The following is a 15689-nucleotide window of genomic DNA, read 5'->3' as shown; positions in this document are numbered from 1 at the left end:
GAGTTGAGCTGTAGGAGTTGCTTGCATATTTTTGAGATTAGTTGTTTGTCGGTTGCTTCATTTGCTATTATTTTCTCCCATTCTGAAGGCTGTCTTTTCACCTTGCTAATAGTTTCCTTTGATGTGCAGAAGCTTTTAAGGTTAATTAGGTCCCATTTGTTTATTTTTGCTTTTATTTCCAATATTCTGGGAGGTGGGTCATAGAGGATCCTGCTGTGATGTATGTCGGAGAGTGTTTTGCCTATGTTCTCCTCTAGGAGTTTTATAGTTTCTGGTCTTACGTTTAGATCTTTAATCCATTTTGAGTTTATTTTTGTGTATGGTGTTAGAAAGTGGTCCAGTTTTTTCTTTAAGTGACAAAATTACCTATCACTGTCAGTTACCTCCAGCATGGAGGAGACATTGAAAATTAGGTGCTCTGAATGGACCAGTGAGTCATATATTAGACATTGCTCTCATTTTCGCCTTTTTGGTAAACTTGGAATAGAAATCAGAGTGGGTTAATTTTTGGTTGTTTTGCTTTAAATTTTTAGTGTTATAAAAAATATCAAAGTATTTTATACGGTTTTCATGATAACTAAGTCATACCCAATATTTACAAAACTTATTCTGTGGAGGTCAAAATGCTTTATATCTTAAAGAATCTCCATTAAACACACACACTCACACTCTCAGACATACAGAAATTAATGTGGTTTTCTTCCCATTGTATACAGCCTGTAAGATGAGAAATTCACCAGCTTTAATTCCTTTCTCTCATCACTTGTTTCTCATCTGTACTTGGCCTGTTTCTCCTAGGGGACGTGGGGGAGCCATTCCTCCTCCCCCACCACCTGGACGAGGCATTCTCACCCCTCGAGGGACCACTGTGACCCGTGGTGCTCTTCCAGTACCCCCTATAGCGAGAGGCGTTCCTACCCCGCGAGCCCGGGGGTCACCCACCATGCCAGGATACAGGGCACCCCCTCTGCCAGCCCACAAGGGGTATGAAGCATATGTAAGTACTCTTGAGAAATCAGTTGTTAGGAGGAGTTAAACTGGTTGGGCATCAAGCTAATCTTCAAAGACATTCATATACCATCAGTATAGTAGATGATGTTTGTTGCAGGAAACAAGTGTCATTTGCAACAGAATGTAGTAGTGCATTTAAATGAGGCCATTTTGTAAAAAGCTTTCATTGTACAGGTTCCATCACTTGTTATTACCAGTTAAATAGCTTACATTTTAAGAAACAAACTATCTTGGGGTTTTCTTATATTTAGAAGACTTGAGTCATTTCAAAAAGAAATAATTATGAACATAATGTGAATAGTCATTATGTAGAAGATTCTCCTGGGACATGATAAAGATGAGTATAACTCAGAAATATTTGACAAATATAATGTGATTATATTACAAACTTTGTTAGTAATTTAAGACCATGTGGTTGGTTTTTCATTTAAATATCCTACTCTCTGAGTGTATGAAAGATGAGGAATTGGCAGGTGTGAATTCAGAGCTCAGTACAGAATGAATATATGAATTGCAGTGTCTCTAAGTACCTCTTCCCCTTCTAATCCTCTGTATTATGTTACACTCCCTTTGAACCTTTCACCTGAGTTGTTAACTTTCTGCTGATCACATGTTTTACTTTCTGTCTCCATTTCTCCTACTGGATTGTGAAACTTGTTAAAAGGGGTAGTTTCCTATTCACTTTTGGAACTATAATAAGTCCACTGTAAAAGTTTGATTGAGTTGACACAACCAGATTATCATCCTATGAAACAGATACATTTTGCCTTTAATCTCTCCAAGATGTCCATCCACTAACCTAGGTGTTTGCTTCATTCTAACATAGATACACTGTCCTTTGTGAATTATTAGTTATATAAACTCTTCAGGGACAGTTAGCATCACATTCTATTCATTGAAAGCATACAAATATTTTATGAATTGGTCAATAATCAAGCAAAACTTAATCCTAAAATAAAGTAAAAATGTTTGCTAGGCATCTCTAAGAACTTTAATGGTTAGAGCATGTTAGTTTTTAGGAAAGTTACTGATTAAATATGAAACATGGAATAATGTCTCTAAGAGTGAAGAAAAATATTAAGTTTAACGATCCATTTCTATGGGAAAACGGAAATGTGTTCATCTAAGTATCTTTTGTACAACATCAGCTATCAATATTTAAAATCTTAGTCTGAAAAATTGAAAAATCTGCAGCAGATGTTGTATTCTACCTTCTGAACAAGCCCATAGGTCTAGAAACTTAGAACCTGGTCCTGGTCCTACTGTCTCTTCAGTAAGACATATGTACTGCTTCAGAAATAAGTGCTTTTTAAATGAATGAATGAATAATCCACAATAGGGACAGTGGAATTGTTTTGTTTTTCTTCTTTTTTTAATCTCTGAGTAACTAGGTCTACCACATTCATGTGTATGGACACTATGATGTTTTTGTCTACCAAACAGAAAGCTAAACAGTCAGATCTTTATCTCAAAAATTAAAAGAGAGAAATAGTAGTCAACATTGTTATCAATAAATAAATTTACAGCACTTATATGGCACAATAAAAGAGAACAAGATTTGAAAAACTGTAGTCTTTCATGTAGCTACAAAGGCATTGTGGCCTTTCACATTCATTCCAATTTGTAGTGAATAAATCAAGGAATGCAAGGCAAAAACAGTAAGCTGCAAAGGCATAAAGATTTTACGGAAACATGAGTATATTCTGAAAAAGGTTATATTCTGAATTGGAAATTTTAGGAGGATGGTTCTTATAGTAAGTAAAGAAAGTATGTCGAGCCTTGTAAATCTGATTTTTTTAAAACTTAAAGTATCAATTCGTTCATTCACTCAGGTTTCAGTAAACCTCTGAGTCTAGATCAAGGGTCTGCATCTGTATAAGCACATCCATGGTTAAGGGAACAGCAAGCAGAAAGGCACTGGGAAGAATTTGCTCAAAATGTTTGGGGGTCAGCTAGGAAAACATCAGAGCTAGAGAGTATGTGCGGGAGACAGAGAAGGACAAGGGTGGGGCAGGCCAATTCATGTTGCTGTTGGAGAGTTTGAGGCAGGAAAGCCACATGAGCAGGTTTATGTTTTAAAAGATTTCTTCTGTACACATTGCAGTGGATAGAATATGCAATGAGATGGACGCAGGAATAGAAACAAGGAGGCTAGTGACATCCCCATGGACAGAACAAGGCTCAGAGGGGTGAGAAGAGATTATTCTGAGTCTATGGAAATGATCTAGAAGGATTTGATGATGGCACAGAGGGAGAATGTGTGTAAACAGAAAGGAGTAAAAGATAACTTTGTGAAGTTTTGTGAAACGCAGGTTAAACTTACCAACCAGATAAAATTGAGGTGTCATTTGTTGAATTGAGTACAGGGTGGTGGGGGTGGAGGGAATGGAAAGGTCATTGGAGAGCTAGTGGTGTTTGGCTTTCAGGAAAGTCTGTAGTGTTGCTGGGTGGACCTTACCTGACTTTCAAAACAGAAAGCAGCATCCCACAGTTTGAATTCTAACTGTGTCACTAGCTGTGTAATTTAGAACACTCTGGGTCCTGGATTTCCTCTTCTATAAAATGGGGATAATCATTTCAGCCTCACAAGACTGCACTGAATATTAGAAATAAACATCCATAAGCACTTAAAACATGAGTATTCATGAGTACCCTGAAGATTATAGACAGTAAATAAGAAGTAACTATTATAAAAATTTCATTATGTATCATACTCTACAGTTTCTCCCTAGGTAAATTATGGACCCACTGAAGTCACAAATATTTAGGTACTTTTTGTAAATTAACTGGGCAAATTAGTTGTTTTCAAATAGAGAAGCTCTATCATCTTCTTTTAATGATAAATAAATAAGTGAACAAACAAACCTGGGGGGTGCTGTGTTGATGAAAACATTCACTAAACTATCTATAATAGGAATAAAATAGAGTTTTATTTGAGCCAAACTTAAGACAATAACCCAGAAGACAGCTTCCAAGATTACTCTCAAGAACTGTTCAGGATAAGCAGGGTTTTCAGCATAGTTTTATGTCTTGTCAGAGGAAGGAGCACCAAACAATTTAGAGATTCTTCCCTTCAAGTTTTCTGAAAAGCCAGATCAACATATACACAGGTAGTCAGCATGGCCTTGGCACATGCAAAGGGAATCTTATCAACCAGCAGGACTAACACTGGTGTCCTGGGAAGGGAAGCATTTAATCTTATTGTAAACTTGGACATTTTTTTACTTCTGGTCAATGCACTCTTTTCTTTAATAATTAAAGCAGATATACAATGTATGTTATCAAACTGACTGTTCTAGTTAGCAAAAAAGTCAAGTTAACGTTTATAGGCCAGAATGACTTCCCTACACCTCAGCATGTGAGCATTGCTTTTATCAGGTGTCATGAAGTCCAGTAATAGGAATGCCATCAGGGCTGAAGAAACAGCTAGACTGAGGCACTGGATTGTCTCCCCACATTTCCTCTCTATTTTATGTGCCCATATGTTTTCATCCCATGCTAACATACAGACTGGATATTTGGCTTCTCTGGTCAACTTGGCTCAGCTCGTGGTGAAATACGTCCACCCTAGGACTGCCACATCTACACGTCCAGTTCTCCTCACCTGCAGATCCTGGCTGGCTGGCTGAATAGAATTCAGATACTTAGGTAGGAGAATCATATTCACTTGGGCATGCCAGGTGTCTATGACTATAGAACAAGAGTTTCAGGAAATCAGATCTGGGATCTACACTCATTAGCCACCAGTGACATGGGTGGTTCAGGTGTGAAGTTCACTGATACAAGTTCATGGATACAAGCACGGTTCCTGGGGACTCAGCTCCAAGTGTCATATGGAGAGACATTAGTTTCCACAGAAGGAGAAAAATATTATAAATTTTGCAGATATCCTAACTATACCTTTAATAGCATACTGTTGATAATAAGTAAAAGGAGATATTATCTCTTAAAAAACATATTTTATTAAAACCTGTCATATTTTCTTTTTTTCTATAAATAATCCAATGAATACATACAAAGTTGAACACTTGGCTGATAATCTCTGACACTAGTCTTTGATATCTCCATCCAAACATTCAAAGGCTGCTGCTCTCTGCTTTAATTTTAAACAATTGATTCCTCTTAAACAAAAGTTTAAGTGTCTCAGTAGCAAAATAACAGGACCATGATAAGTTTATGGTGCAAATATCAAAGGAGTTCTTCACTTTAAGATAAAATTTCTTAGACAAGTTTCCCTTTATTATAAATGACACTACAGAGCAATTCACTCTTCACAATTTTCTTCCTTCCCTGCTAAGGCTCTGATCACATGACTGTCTACAGGTGGCCAGATCATCTCTTTGTGGCTCACCATCAATGAGACTGCTGTTTAAAACCATCATTAGTATTAGTAGAGACATTACTTTGCTGATAAAGGTTCGTCTTGTCAAAGCTATGGTTTTTCATTTCTTTTTTTTTTTTAATTAATTTTTGAAGGAAAACTGCTTTGTAGAATTTTGCTGTTTTCTGTAAAACCTCAACATGAATCAGCCATAGGTATACATATATATCCTCCCTTTTGAAACTCCCTCCCATCTCCCTCCCCATCCCACCCCCCTAGTTTGATACAGAGCCTCTGTTTGAGTGTCCTGAGCCATACAGCAAAATCTCATTGGCTATCTATTTCATATATGGTAACGTAAGTTTCCATGTTACTCTTTCTATACATCTCACCCTCTCCTCCCCTCTCCCCATGTTCATAAGTCTATTCTCTATGGCTGTTTCTCCATTGTTGCCCTGTAAATAAATTAGTACCATTTTTCTAGATTCCGTATATATGTGTTAGAATACGGTATTTATCTTTCTCTTTCTGACTCACTTCACTCTGTATAATGGTTCTAGGTTCATCCACCTCATTAGAACTGACTCAAATGCATTCTTTTTATGGCTGAGCAATATTTCACTGTGTATATATGCCAAAAATTCTTTATCCATTCATCTAATGATGGACATCTAGGTAGCTTCCATGTTCTAGCTACTGTAAATAGTGCTGCAGTGAACAATGGGATACATGTGACTCTTTCAGTTTTGGTTTCCTCAAGGTATATGGCTAGGGGTAGAATTGTTGGGTCATATGGAAGCAACAGTTAGAACTGGCCATGGAACAATAGACAGGTTCCAAATAGGAAAAGGAGTATATCAAGGCTGTATATTGTCACCCTGCTTATTTAACTTATATGCAGAGTACATGAGAAATGCTGGGCTGGAAGAAGCACAAGCTGGAATCAAGATTGCCAGGAGAAATATCGATAACCTCAGATATGCAGATGACACCACCCTTATGGCAGAAAGTGAAGAGGAACTAAAAAGCCTCTTAATGAAGGTGAAAGAGGAGAGTGAAAAAGCTGGCTTAAAGCTCAACACTCAGAAAACGAAGATCATGGCATCGGGTCCCATCACTTCATGGGAAATAGATGGGGAAACGGGGGAAACAGTGTCAGACTTTATTTTTCTGGGCTCCAAATCACTGCAGATGGTGACTGGAGCCATGACATTAAAAGACGCTTACTCCTTGGAAAGAAAGTTATGTCCAACCTAGATAGCATATTCAAAAGCAGAGACATTACTTTGGCAACAAAGGTCCATCTAGTCAAGGCTATGGTTTTTCCAGTAGTCATGTATGGATGTGAGAGTTGGACTGTGAAGAAGGCTGAGCGCCAAAGAAGTAATGCTTTTGAACTGTGGTGTTGGAGAAGACTCTTGAGAGTCCCTTGGACTGCAAGGAGATCCAACCAGTCCATTCTGAAAATCAGCCCTGGGATTTCTTTGGAAGGAATGATGCTGAAGCTGAAGCTCCAGTACTTTGGCCACCTCATGAGAAGAGTTGACTCATTGGAAAAGACTCTGATGCTGGGAGGGTTTGAGGGCAGGAGGAGAAGGGGACGACAGAGGATGGGATGGCTGGATGGCATCACTGACTCGATGGACATGAGTCTGAGTGAACTCTAGGAGTTGGTGATGGACAGGGAGGCCTGGCGTGCTGCGATTCATGGGTTTGCAAAGAGTCAGACACGACTCAGTGACTGAACTGAACTGAACTGTATAATGAGCAACGTTGAGCATCTTTTCATGTGTTTGTTAGCCATCTGTATGTATTCTTTGGAGAAGAATAGTCTTTAGGTTTAGGCCTTTTCCCCACTTTTTGATTAGGTTGTTTATTTTTCTGGTATTGAGTTGCATGAGCTGCTTGTATATTTTGGAAATTAATCCTTTGTCAGTTGTTTCATTTGCTATTGTTTTTTTTCCCATTCTGAGGGTTTTTTTTTTTTTTTTCCACATTGCTTAGAGTTTCCTTTGATGTGAAAAAGCTTTTAAGTTTAATCAGGTCCCAGTTGTTTACTTTTGTTTTTATTTGTATTACTCTAGGAGGTGGATCATAGGCGATCTTGCATTGATTTATGTCATCGAGTGTTTTGCCTATGTTTTCCTCTAAAAGTTTTCTAGTTTCTGATCTTACATTTAGGTTTTTAATCCATTTTGAGTTTATCTTTGTGTATGGAATTAGGAAGTGTTCTACTTTCACTCTTTTACATATGGCTGTCCAGTATTCCCAGCACCATTTATTGAAGAGGCTGTCTTTGCCCCATTGAATATTCTTGCTCCATTTGTCAAAAATAAAGTACCCATAGATGGATGAGTTTATTTCTGGGCTTTCTATCTTGTTTATTTGGTCTATATTTCTATTTTTGTGCCAGTACCATACTGTCTTGATGACTGTAGCTTTGTAGTATAACCTGAAGTCATTAAGCTTGTTCTCTCCAGCTCCAATCTCCTTTCTCAAGACTGCTTTGGCTATTCGGGGTCTTTTGTGTTTCCATATGAATTCTGAATTTTTTTGTTCCAGTTCTGTGAAAAATGCCATTGGAAATTTTATAGAGATCTAATAGAATCAGTAGATATCATTTGATAGTATAGTCATTCTCAAAATATTGATTCTTTCTACCCAGGAACAATGAATATCCCTCCATCTGTTTATGTCATCTTTGATTTTTTTCATTAGTGTCTTATAATTTTATGTGTGTAGTTCTTTCATCTCCTTCAGTTCAGTTCAGTCACTCAATCGTGTCTGACTCTTTGCAACCCCATGAATCACAGCACGCCAGGCCTCCCTGTCCAACACCGACTCCCAGAGTTCACCCAAACTCATGTCCATCGAGTTGGTGATGGCATCCAGCCGTCTCATCGTCTGTTGTCCCCTTCTCCTCCTGCCCCCAATCCCTCCCAGGATCAGAGTCTCTTTCAATGAGCCAACTCTTTGCATGAGGTGGCCAAAGTATTGGAGTTTCAGCTTTAGCATCATTCCTTCCAAAGAAACCCCAGGGCTGATCTCCTTTAGAATGGATTGGTTGAATCTCCCTGTAGTCCAAGAGACTCTTAAGAGTCCTCCAACACCACAGTTCAAAAGCATCAGTTCTTTGGTGCTCAACTTTCCTCACAGTCCAACTCTCACATCCATACATGACCACTGGAAAAATCATAGCCTTGACTAGATGGACCTTTTTTGGCAAAGTAATGTCTTTGCTTTTGAATATGCTATCTAGATTGGTCATAACTTTCCTTCCAAGGAGTAAGCATCTTTTAATTTCATGGCTGCAATCACCATCTGCAGTGATTTTGGAGCCCCCCCAAAATAAAGTCTGACACTGTTTCCACTGTTTCCCCTTCTATTTCCCATGTAGTGATTGGACCAGATGCCTACGTTTATTCCTAGATATCTAATGCTTTTTTTTGCAGTGGTGGATGGGATTGATTCTTTAATTGCTCTTTCTGATTTTCAGTGTTAATATCTAGAAATGCAACTGAGTTCTCCGTATTGATTTTGTATCCCACAACTTTGCTAAATTCACTTATTAGCTGTAATAGTTTTCTGATACTATCTTTAGGGTTTTCTGTGTGCAGTATCATGTTATCTGCAAACAGTGAGAGCTTTAGTTCTTCTTTTCTGATCTGGATTCTTTTTTATTTCTTTTTCTTCTCTGATTGCTGTCACTTGGATTTCTAGAACTATGTTGAATAATAGTGGTGAAAGTGGACAGTTTTGTCGTGATCCTGATCTTAGGGGGAATGCTTTCAGTTTTTCACCATTGAGAATAATTTTTGCTGTAGGCTTATCATACCGGGCCTTTACTATGTCGAGGTAGGTTCCTTCTATGCCCATTTTTTGAAGAACTTTAATCATAAATAGGTGCTTAATTTTGTCAAAGGCTTTATCTGCATCTATTGAGATGATCATGTGGTTTTTATCTTTGTTTATTAATATAGTGTATCACATTGTTTGATTTGCATATATTGAAGAATGCTTGCATCTCTGGAATAATACCAACCTGATCATGGTGTATGAGCTTTTTGATGTGTTGCTCAATTCTGTTTGCTAAAATTTTGTTGTGGATTTTTGCATCTATGTTCATCAGTGATGTTGGCCTGTAGTTTCCTTTTTTTGTGTGTTGTCTTCATCTGGTTTTGGTATCAGGATGATGGTGGCCTCGAAGAATGAATTTGGAAGTGTTCCTTCCTCTGCAATTTTTTGAAAGACTTTTAGAAGGATAGGCATTAGCTCTTTTCTAAATGTTTGATAGACTTCTGTGAAGCCATCTGGTCCTGGGCTTTTGTTTTGGGGGAGTTTTTTTTTTTTTTATCACAGCTTCAATTTCAGTGCTTATAATTGGGTTGTTCATAATTTCTATTTCTTCCTGGTTCAGTGTTGAAAGATTCAACTTTTCTAAGAATGTGTCCATTTATTCCAGGTTATATATTTTATTGCCATATACTTGTTAACAATATTCTCTTATAATCCCTTATATTTCTGCAAGTCTGTTGTAACCTCTCCTTTTTCATTTCTAATTTTTTAAAATATTTATTTGTTTTTTTTTTAAATTTTATTTTATTTTTAAACTTTACAAATTGTATTAGTTTTGCCAAATATCAAAATGAATCTGCCACAGGTATACACGGGTTCCCCATCCTGAACCCTCCTCCCTCCTCCCTCCCCAAACAATCCCTCTGGGTCGTCCCAGTGCACTAGCCCCAAGCACCCAGTATCCTGAATCGAACCTGGACTGGCAACTCGTTTCATACATGGTATTATACATGTTTCAATGCCATTCTCCCAAATCTCCCCACCCTCTCCCTCTGCAACAGAGTCCATAAGACTGTTCTATACATCAGTGTCTCTTTTGCTGTCTTGTACACAGGGTTATTGTTAGCATCTTTCTAAATTCCATATATATGCATTAGTATACTGTATTGGTATTTTTCTTTCTGGCTTTCTTCACTCTGTATAATAGGCTCCAGTTTCATCCACCTCATTAGAACTGATTCAAATGTATTCTTTTTAATGGCTGAGTAATACTCCATTGTGTATATGTACCACAGCTTTCTTTATCCATTCATCTGCTGATGGGCATCTAGGTTGCTTCCATGTCTTGGCTATTATAAACAGTGCTGCAGTGAATATTGGGGTACACGTGTCTCTTTCAGTTCTGGTTTCCTCAGTGTGTATGCCCAGCAGTGGGATTGCTGGATCACAAGGCAGTTCTATTTCTAGTTTTTTTAAGGAATCTCCACACTGTTCTCCATAGTGGCTGTACTAGTTTGCATTCCCACCAACAGTGTAAGAGAGTTCCCTTTTCTCCACACCCTCTCCAGCATTTATTGCTTGTAGACTTTTGGATCGCAGCCATTCTGACTGGTGTGAAATGGTACCTCATAGTGGTTTTGATTTGCATTTCTCTGATAACGAGTGATGTTGAGCATCTTTTCATGTGTTTGTTAGCCATCTGTATGTCTTCTTTGGAGAAATGTCTATTTAGTTCTTTGGCCCATTTTTTGATTGGGTCATTTACTTTTCTGGAGTTGAGCTGTAGGAGTTGCTTGCATATTTTTGAGATTAGTTGTTTGTCAGTTGCTTCATTTGCTATTATTTTCTCCAATTCTGAAGGCTGCCTTTTCACCTTGCTTATAGTTTCGTTTGTTGTGCAGAAGCTTTTAAGTTTAATTAGGTCCCATTTGTTTATTTTTGCTTTTATTTCCAATATTCTGGGAGGTGGGTCATCGAGGATCCTGCTGTGATGTATGTCAGAGAGTGTTTTGCCTATGTTCTCCTCTACGAGTTTTATAGTTTCTGGTCTTATGTTGAGATCTTTAATCCATTTTGAGTTTATTTTTGTGTGTGGTGTTAGAAAGTGTTCTAGTTTCATTCTTTTACAAGTGGTTGACCAGATTTCCCAGCACCACTTGTTAAAGAGATTGTCTTTAATCCATTGTATATTCTTGCCTCCTTTGTCAAAGATAAGATGTCCATATGTATGTGGATTTATCTCTGGGCTTTCTGTTTTGTTCCATTGATCAATATTTCTGTCTTTGTGCCAGTACCATACTGTCTTGATAACTGTGGCTTTGTAGTAGAGCCTGAAGTCAGGCAGGTTGATTCCTCCAGTTCCATTCTTCTTTCTCAAGATAGCTTTGGCTATTCAAGGTTTTTTGTATTTCCATACAAATTGTGAAATTATTTGTTCTAGCTCTTTGAAGAATACCATTGGTAGCTTGATAGAGATTGCATTGAATCTGTAAATTGCTTTGGGTAGTATACTCATTTTAACTATATTGATTCTTCCAATCCATGAACATGGTATACTTCTCCATCTATTAGTGTCCTCTTTGATTTCTTTCCCCAGTGTTCTATATTTTTATATATATAGGTCTTTAGTTTCTCTAGGTAGATATATTCCTAAGTATTTTATTCTTTCCATTGCAATGGTGAATGGAATTGTTTCCTTAATTCCTCTTTCTGTTTTCTCATTATTAGTGTATAATAATGAAAGGGATTTCTGTGTGTTGATTTTATATGGTGCAACTTTACTATAATCATTGATTAGTTCTAGTAATTTTCTGGTGGAGTCTTTAGGGTTTTCTATATAGAGGATCATGTCATCTGCAAATAGTGAGAGTTTTACTTCTTCTTTTCCAACTTGGATTCCTTTTATTTCTTTTTCTGCTCTGATTGCTGTGGCCAAAACTTCCAAAACTATGTTGAATAGTAATGGTGAAAGTGGGCACCCTTGTCTTGTTCCTGACTTTACAGGGAATTCTTTCAGTTTTTCACCATTGAGGATAATGTTTGCTGTGGGTTTGTCATATATAGCTTTTATTATGTTGAGGTATGTTCCTTCTATTCCTGCTTTCTGGAGAGTTCTTATCATAAATGGATGTTGAATTTCGTCAAAGGCTTTCTCTGCATCTATTGAGATAATCATATGGTTTTTATTTTTCAGTTTGTTAATGTGTATTACATTGATTGATTTGCGGATATTGAAGAAACCTTGCATCCCTGGGATCAAGCCCACTTGGTCATGGTGTGTGATCTTTTTAATGTGTTGTTGGATTCTGATTGCTAGAATTTTGTTAAGGATTTTTGCATCTATGTTCATCAGTGATATTGGCCTGTAGTTTTCTTTTTTTGTGGGATCTTTGTCAGGTTTTAGTATTAGGGTGATGGTGGCCTCATAGAATGAGTTTGGAAGTTTACCTTCCTCTGCAATTTTCTGGAAGAGTTTGAGCAGGATAGGTGTTAGCTCTTCTCTAAATTTTTGGTAGAATTCAGCTGTGAAGCCGTCTGGGCCTGGGATTTTGTCTGCTGGAAGATTTTTGATTACAGTTTCAATTTCCATGCTTGTGATGAGTCTGTTAAGATTTTCTATTTCTTCCTGGTCCAGTTTTGGAAAGTTGTACTTTTCTAAGAATTTGTCCATTTCTTCCACATTGTCCATTTTATTGGCATATAATTGTTGATAGTAGTCTCTTATGATCTTTTGTATTTCTGTGTTGTCTGTTGCGATCTCTCCATTTTCATTTCTAATTTTATTGATTTGATTTTTCTCCCTTTGTTTCTTGATGAGTCTGGCTAATGATTTGTCAATTTTATTTATCCTTTCAAAGAACCAGCTTTTGGTTTTGTTGATTTTTACTATGGTCTCTTTTTTTCTTTTGCATTTATTTCTGCCCTAATTTTTAAGATTTCTTTCCTTCTACTAACCCTGGGGTTCTTCGTCTCTTCCTTTTCTAGTTGCTTTAGGTGTAGAGTCGGGTTATTTATTTGACTGTTTTCTTGTTTCTTGAGGTATGCCTGTATTGCTATGAACTTTCCCCTTAGGACTTCTTTTACAGTGTCCCACAGGTTTTGGGTCGTTGTGTTTTCATTTTCATTCATTTCTATGCAAATTTTGATTTCTTTCTTGATTTCTTCTGTGATTTGTTGGTTATTCAGCAGTGTGTTGTTCAGCCTCCATATGTTGGAATTTTTAATAGTTTTTCTCCTGTAATTGAGATCTAATCTTACTGCACTGTGGTCAGAAAAGATGCTTGGAATGATTTCTATTTTTTTTTTTAATTTACCAAGGCTAGATTTATGGCCCAGGATGTGATCTATCCTGGAGAAGGTTCCATGTGTGCCTGAGAAAAAGGTGAAATTCATTGTTTTGGGATGAAATGTCCTATAGATATCAATTAGGTCTAACTGGTCTATTGTACATTTAAAGTTTGTGTTTCCTTGTTAATTTTCTGTTTAGTTGATCTATCCTTTGATCATTATGTAGTGACCATCTTTGTGTCTTTTCACAGCCTTTGTTTTAAAGTCTATTTTATCTGATATGAGTATTGCTACTCCTGATTTCTTTTGGTCGCTATTTGCATGGAAAATCTTTTTCCAGCCCTTCACTTTCAGTCTGTATGTGACCCCTGCTCTGAGGTTGGTCTCTTGTAGACAACATATGTAGGGGTCTTGTTTTTGTATCCATTCAGCCAGTCTTTGTCTTTTGGTTGGGGCATTCAACCCATTTATGTTTAAAGTAATTACTGATAAATATGATCATGTTGCCATTTACTTTATTGTTTTGGGTTCGAATTTTTACACCGTTTTTGTGTTTCCTGTCTAGAGAATGTCCTTTAGTATTTGTTGGAGAGCTGGTTTTGTGGTGCAGAATTCTCTCAGCTTTTGCTTGTCTGAAAAGCTTTTGATTTCTCCTTCATACTTGAATGAGATCCTAGCTGGGTACAATAATCTGGGCTGTAGGTTATTTTCTTTCATCATTTTAAGTATGTCTTGCCATTCCCTCCTGGCTTGAAGAGTTTCTATTGAAAGATCAGCTGTTATCCTTATGGGAATTCCCTTGTGTGTTATTTGTTGTTTTTCCCTTGCTGCTTTTAATATGTGTTCTTTGTGTTTGATCTTTGTTAATTTGATTAATATGTGTCTTGGGGTGTTTTGCCTTGGGTTTATCCTGTTTGGGACTCTCTGGGTTTCTTGGACTTGGGTGATTATTTCCTTCCCCATTTTAGGGAAGTTTTCAACTATTATCTCCTCAAGAATTTTCTCATGGCCTTTCTTTTTGTCTTCGTCTTCTGGGACCCCTATGATTCGAATGTTGTAGCATTTAATATTGTCCTGGAGGTCTCTGAGATTGTCCTCATTTCTTTTTATTCGTTTTTCTTTTATCCTCTCTGATTCATTTATTTCTGCCATTCTATCTTCTAGTTCACTAATCCTATCTTCTGCCTCTGTTATTCTACTATTTGTCACCTCCAGCGAGTTTTTAATTTCATTTATTGCATTATTCATTATATATTGACTCTTTTTTATTTCTTCTAGGTCCTTGTTAAACCTTTCTTGCATCTTCTCAATCCTTTTCTCCAGGCTATTTATCTGTGATTCCATTTTGATTTCAAGATTTTTGATCAATTTCACTATAATTATTCAGAATTCTTTATCCGATAGATTCCCTATCTCTTCCTCTTTTGTTTGGTTTGGTGGGCATTTATCCTGTTCCTTTATCTGCTGGGTATTCCTCTGTCTCTTCATCTTGTTTAAATTGCTGAGTTTGGGGTGTCCTTTCTGTATTCTGGCAGTTTGTGAAGTTCTCTTTATTGTGGTGTTTCCTCACTGTGTGTGGGTTTTTACAGGTGGCTCGTCAAGTTTTCCTGGTTAGGGAAGCTTGTGTTGGTGTTCTGGTGGATGGAGCTGTATTTCTTCTTTCTGGAGTGCAATGAAGTGTCCAGTAATGAGTTATGAGATGTCTATGGTTTGGGGGTGACTTTGGGCAGCCTGTATCTTGAAGCTCAGGGCTGTGTTCCTTTGTTGCTGGAGAATTTGCTTGGTATGTCTTGCCCTGGAACTTGTTGGCCCTTGTGTGGTGCTTGGTTTCAGTGTAGGTATGGAGGCGTTTGATGAGCTTCTGTCAATTAATGTTCCCTGGTGTCAGGAGTTCCCTGGAGTCAGGGTTTGGATTTAAGCCTCCTGCTTCCAGTTATTGGTCTTATTTTTACAGTAGTTTCAAAACTTCTCCTTCAATACAGCACCATTGATAAAACACCTACATTAAAGATGAAAAGTTTCTCTACCATGAGGGTCACACAGAGAGGTTCACAGCATTACATGGAGAAGAGAAGAGGGAGTAGGGAGTTAGAGGTGACCCGAGTGAGATGAGATGGAATCAACAGTGGAGAGAGTGGGCTAGCCAATAATCACTTCCTTATGTGCACTCCACAACTGGACCGCTCAGAGATGTTCATGGAGTTATATAGAGAAGAGAAGATGGAGGAAGGAGACAGAGATGGCCAGAAGGATAAAAGGGGGGAATGAAAAGGAG

The 15689-nt window shown here is 37.6% G+C and overlaps 1 protein-coding gene across 8 annotated transcripts in view; it reads left to right on the top strand.

Annotated features, from left to right (window-relative positions):
- The window catches only part of KHDRBS2 (KH RNA binding domain containing, signal transduction associated 2), a 750813-nt gene that overhangs the window by 466860 nt on the left and 268264 nt on the right, over positions 1-15689 (top strand). For all 8 annotated transcript variants that reach the window (XM_061397774.1, XM_061397773.1, XM_061397769.1 and 5 more), the window contains exon 6: positions 799-997. In XM_061397774.1, the coding sequence (XP_061253758.1) occupies positions 799-997 (199 nt within the window). The remainder of the gene's footprint in view (positions 1-798; positions 998-15689) is intronic.

Source organism: Bos javanicus, chromosome 23, assembly GCF_032452875.1.
Source record: "Bos javanicus breed banteng chromosome 23, ARS-OSU_banteng_1.0, whole genome shotgun sequence".
NCBI classification, from domain to species: domain Eukaryota; kingdom Metazoa; phylum Chordata; class Mammalia; order Artiodactyla; family Bovidae; genus Bos; species Bos javanicus.
Note: the sequence above shows the minus strand (reverse complement) of the source record. Positions and strands in the feature narration are given on the sequence as shown.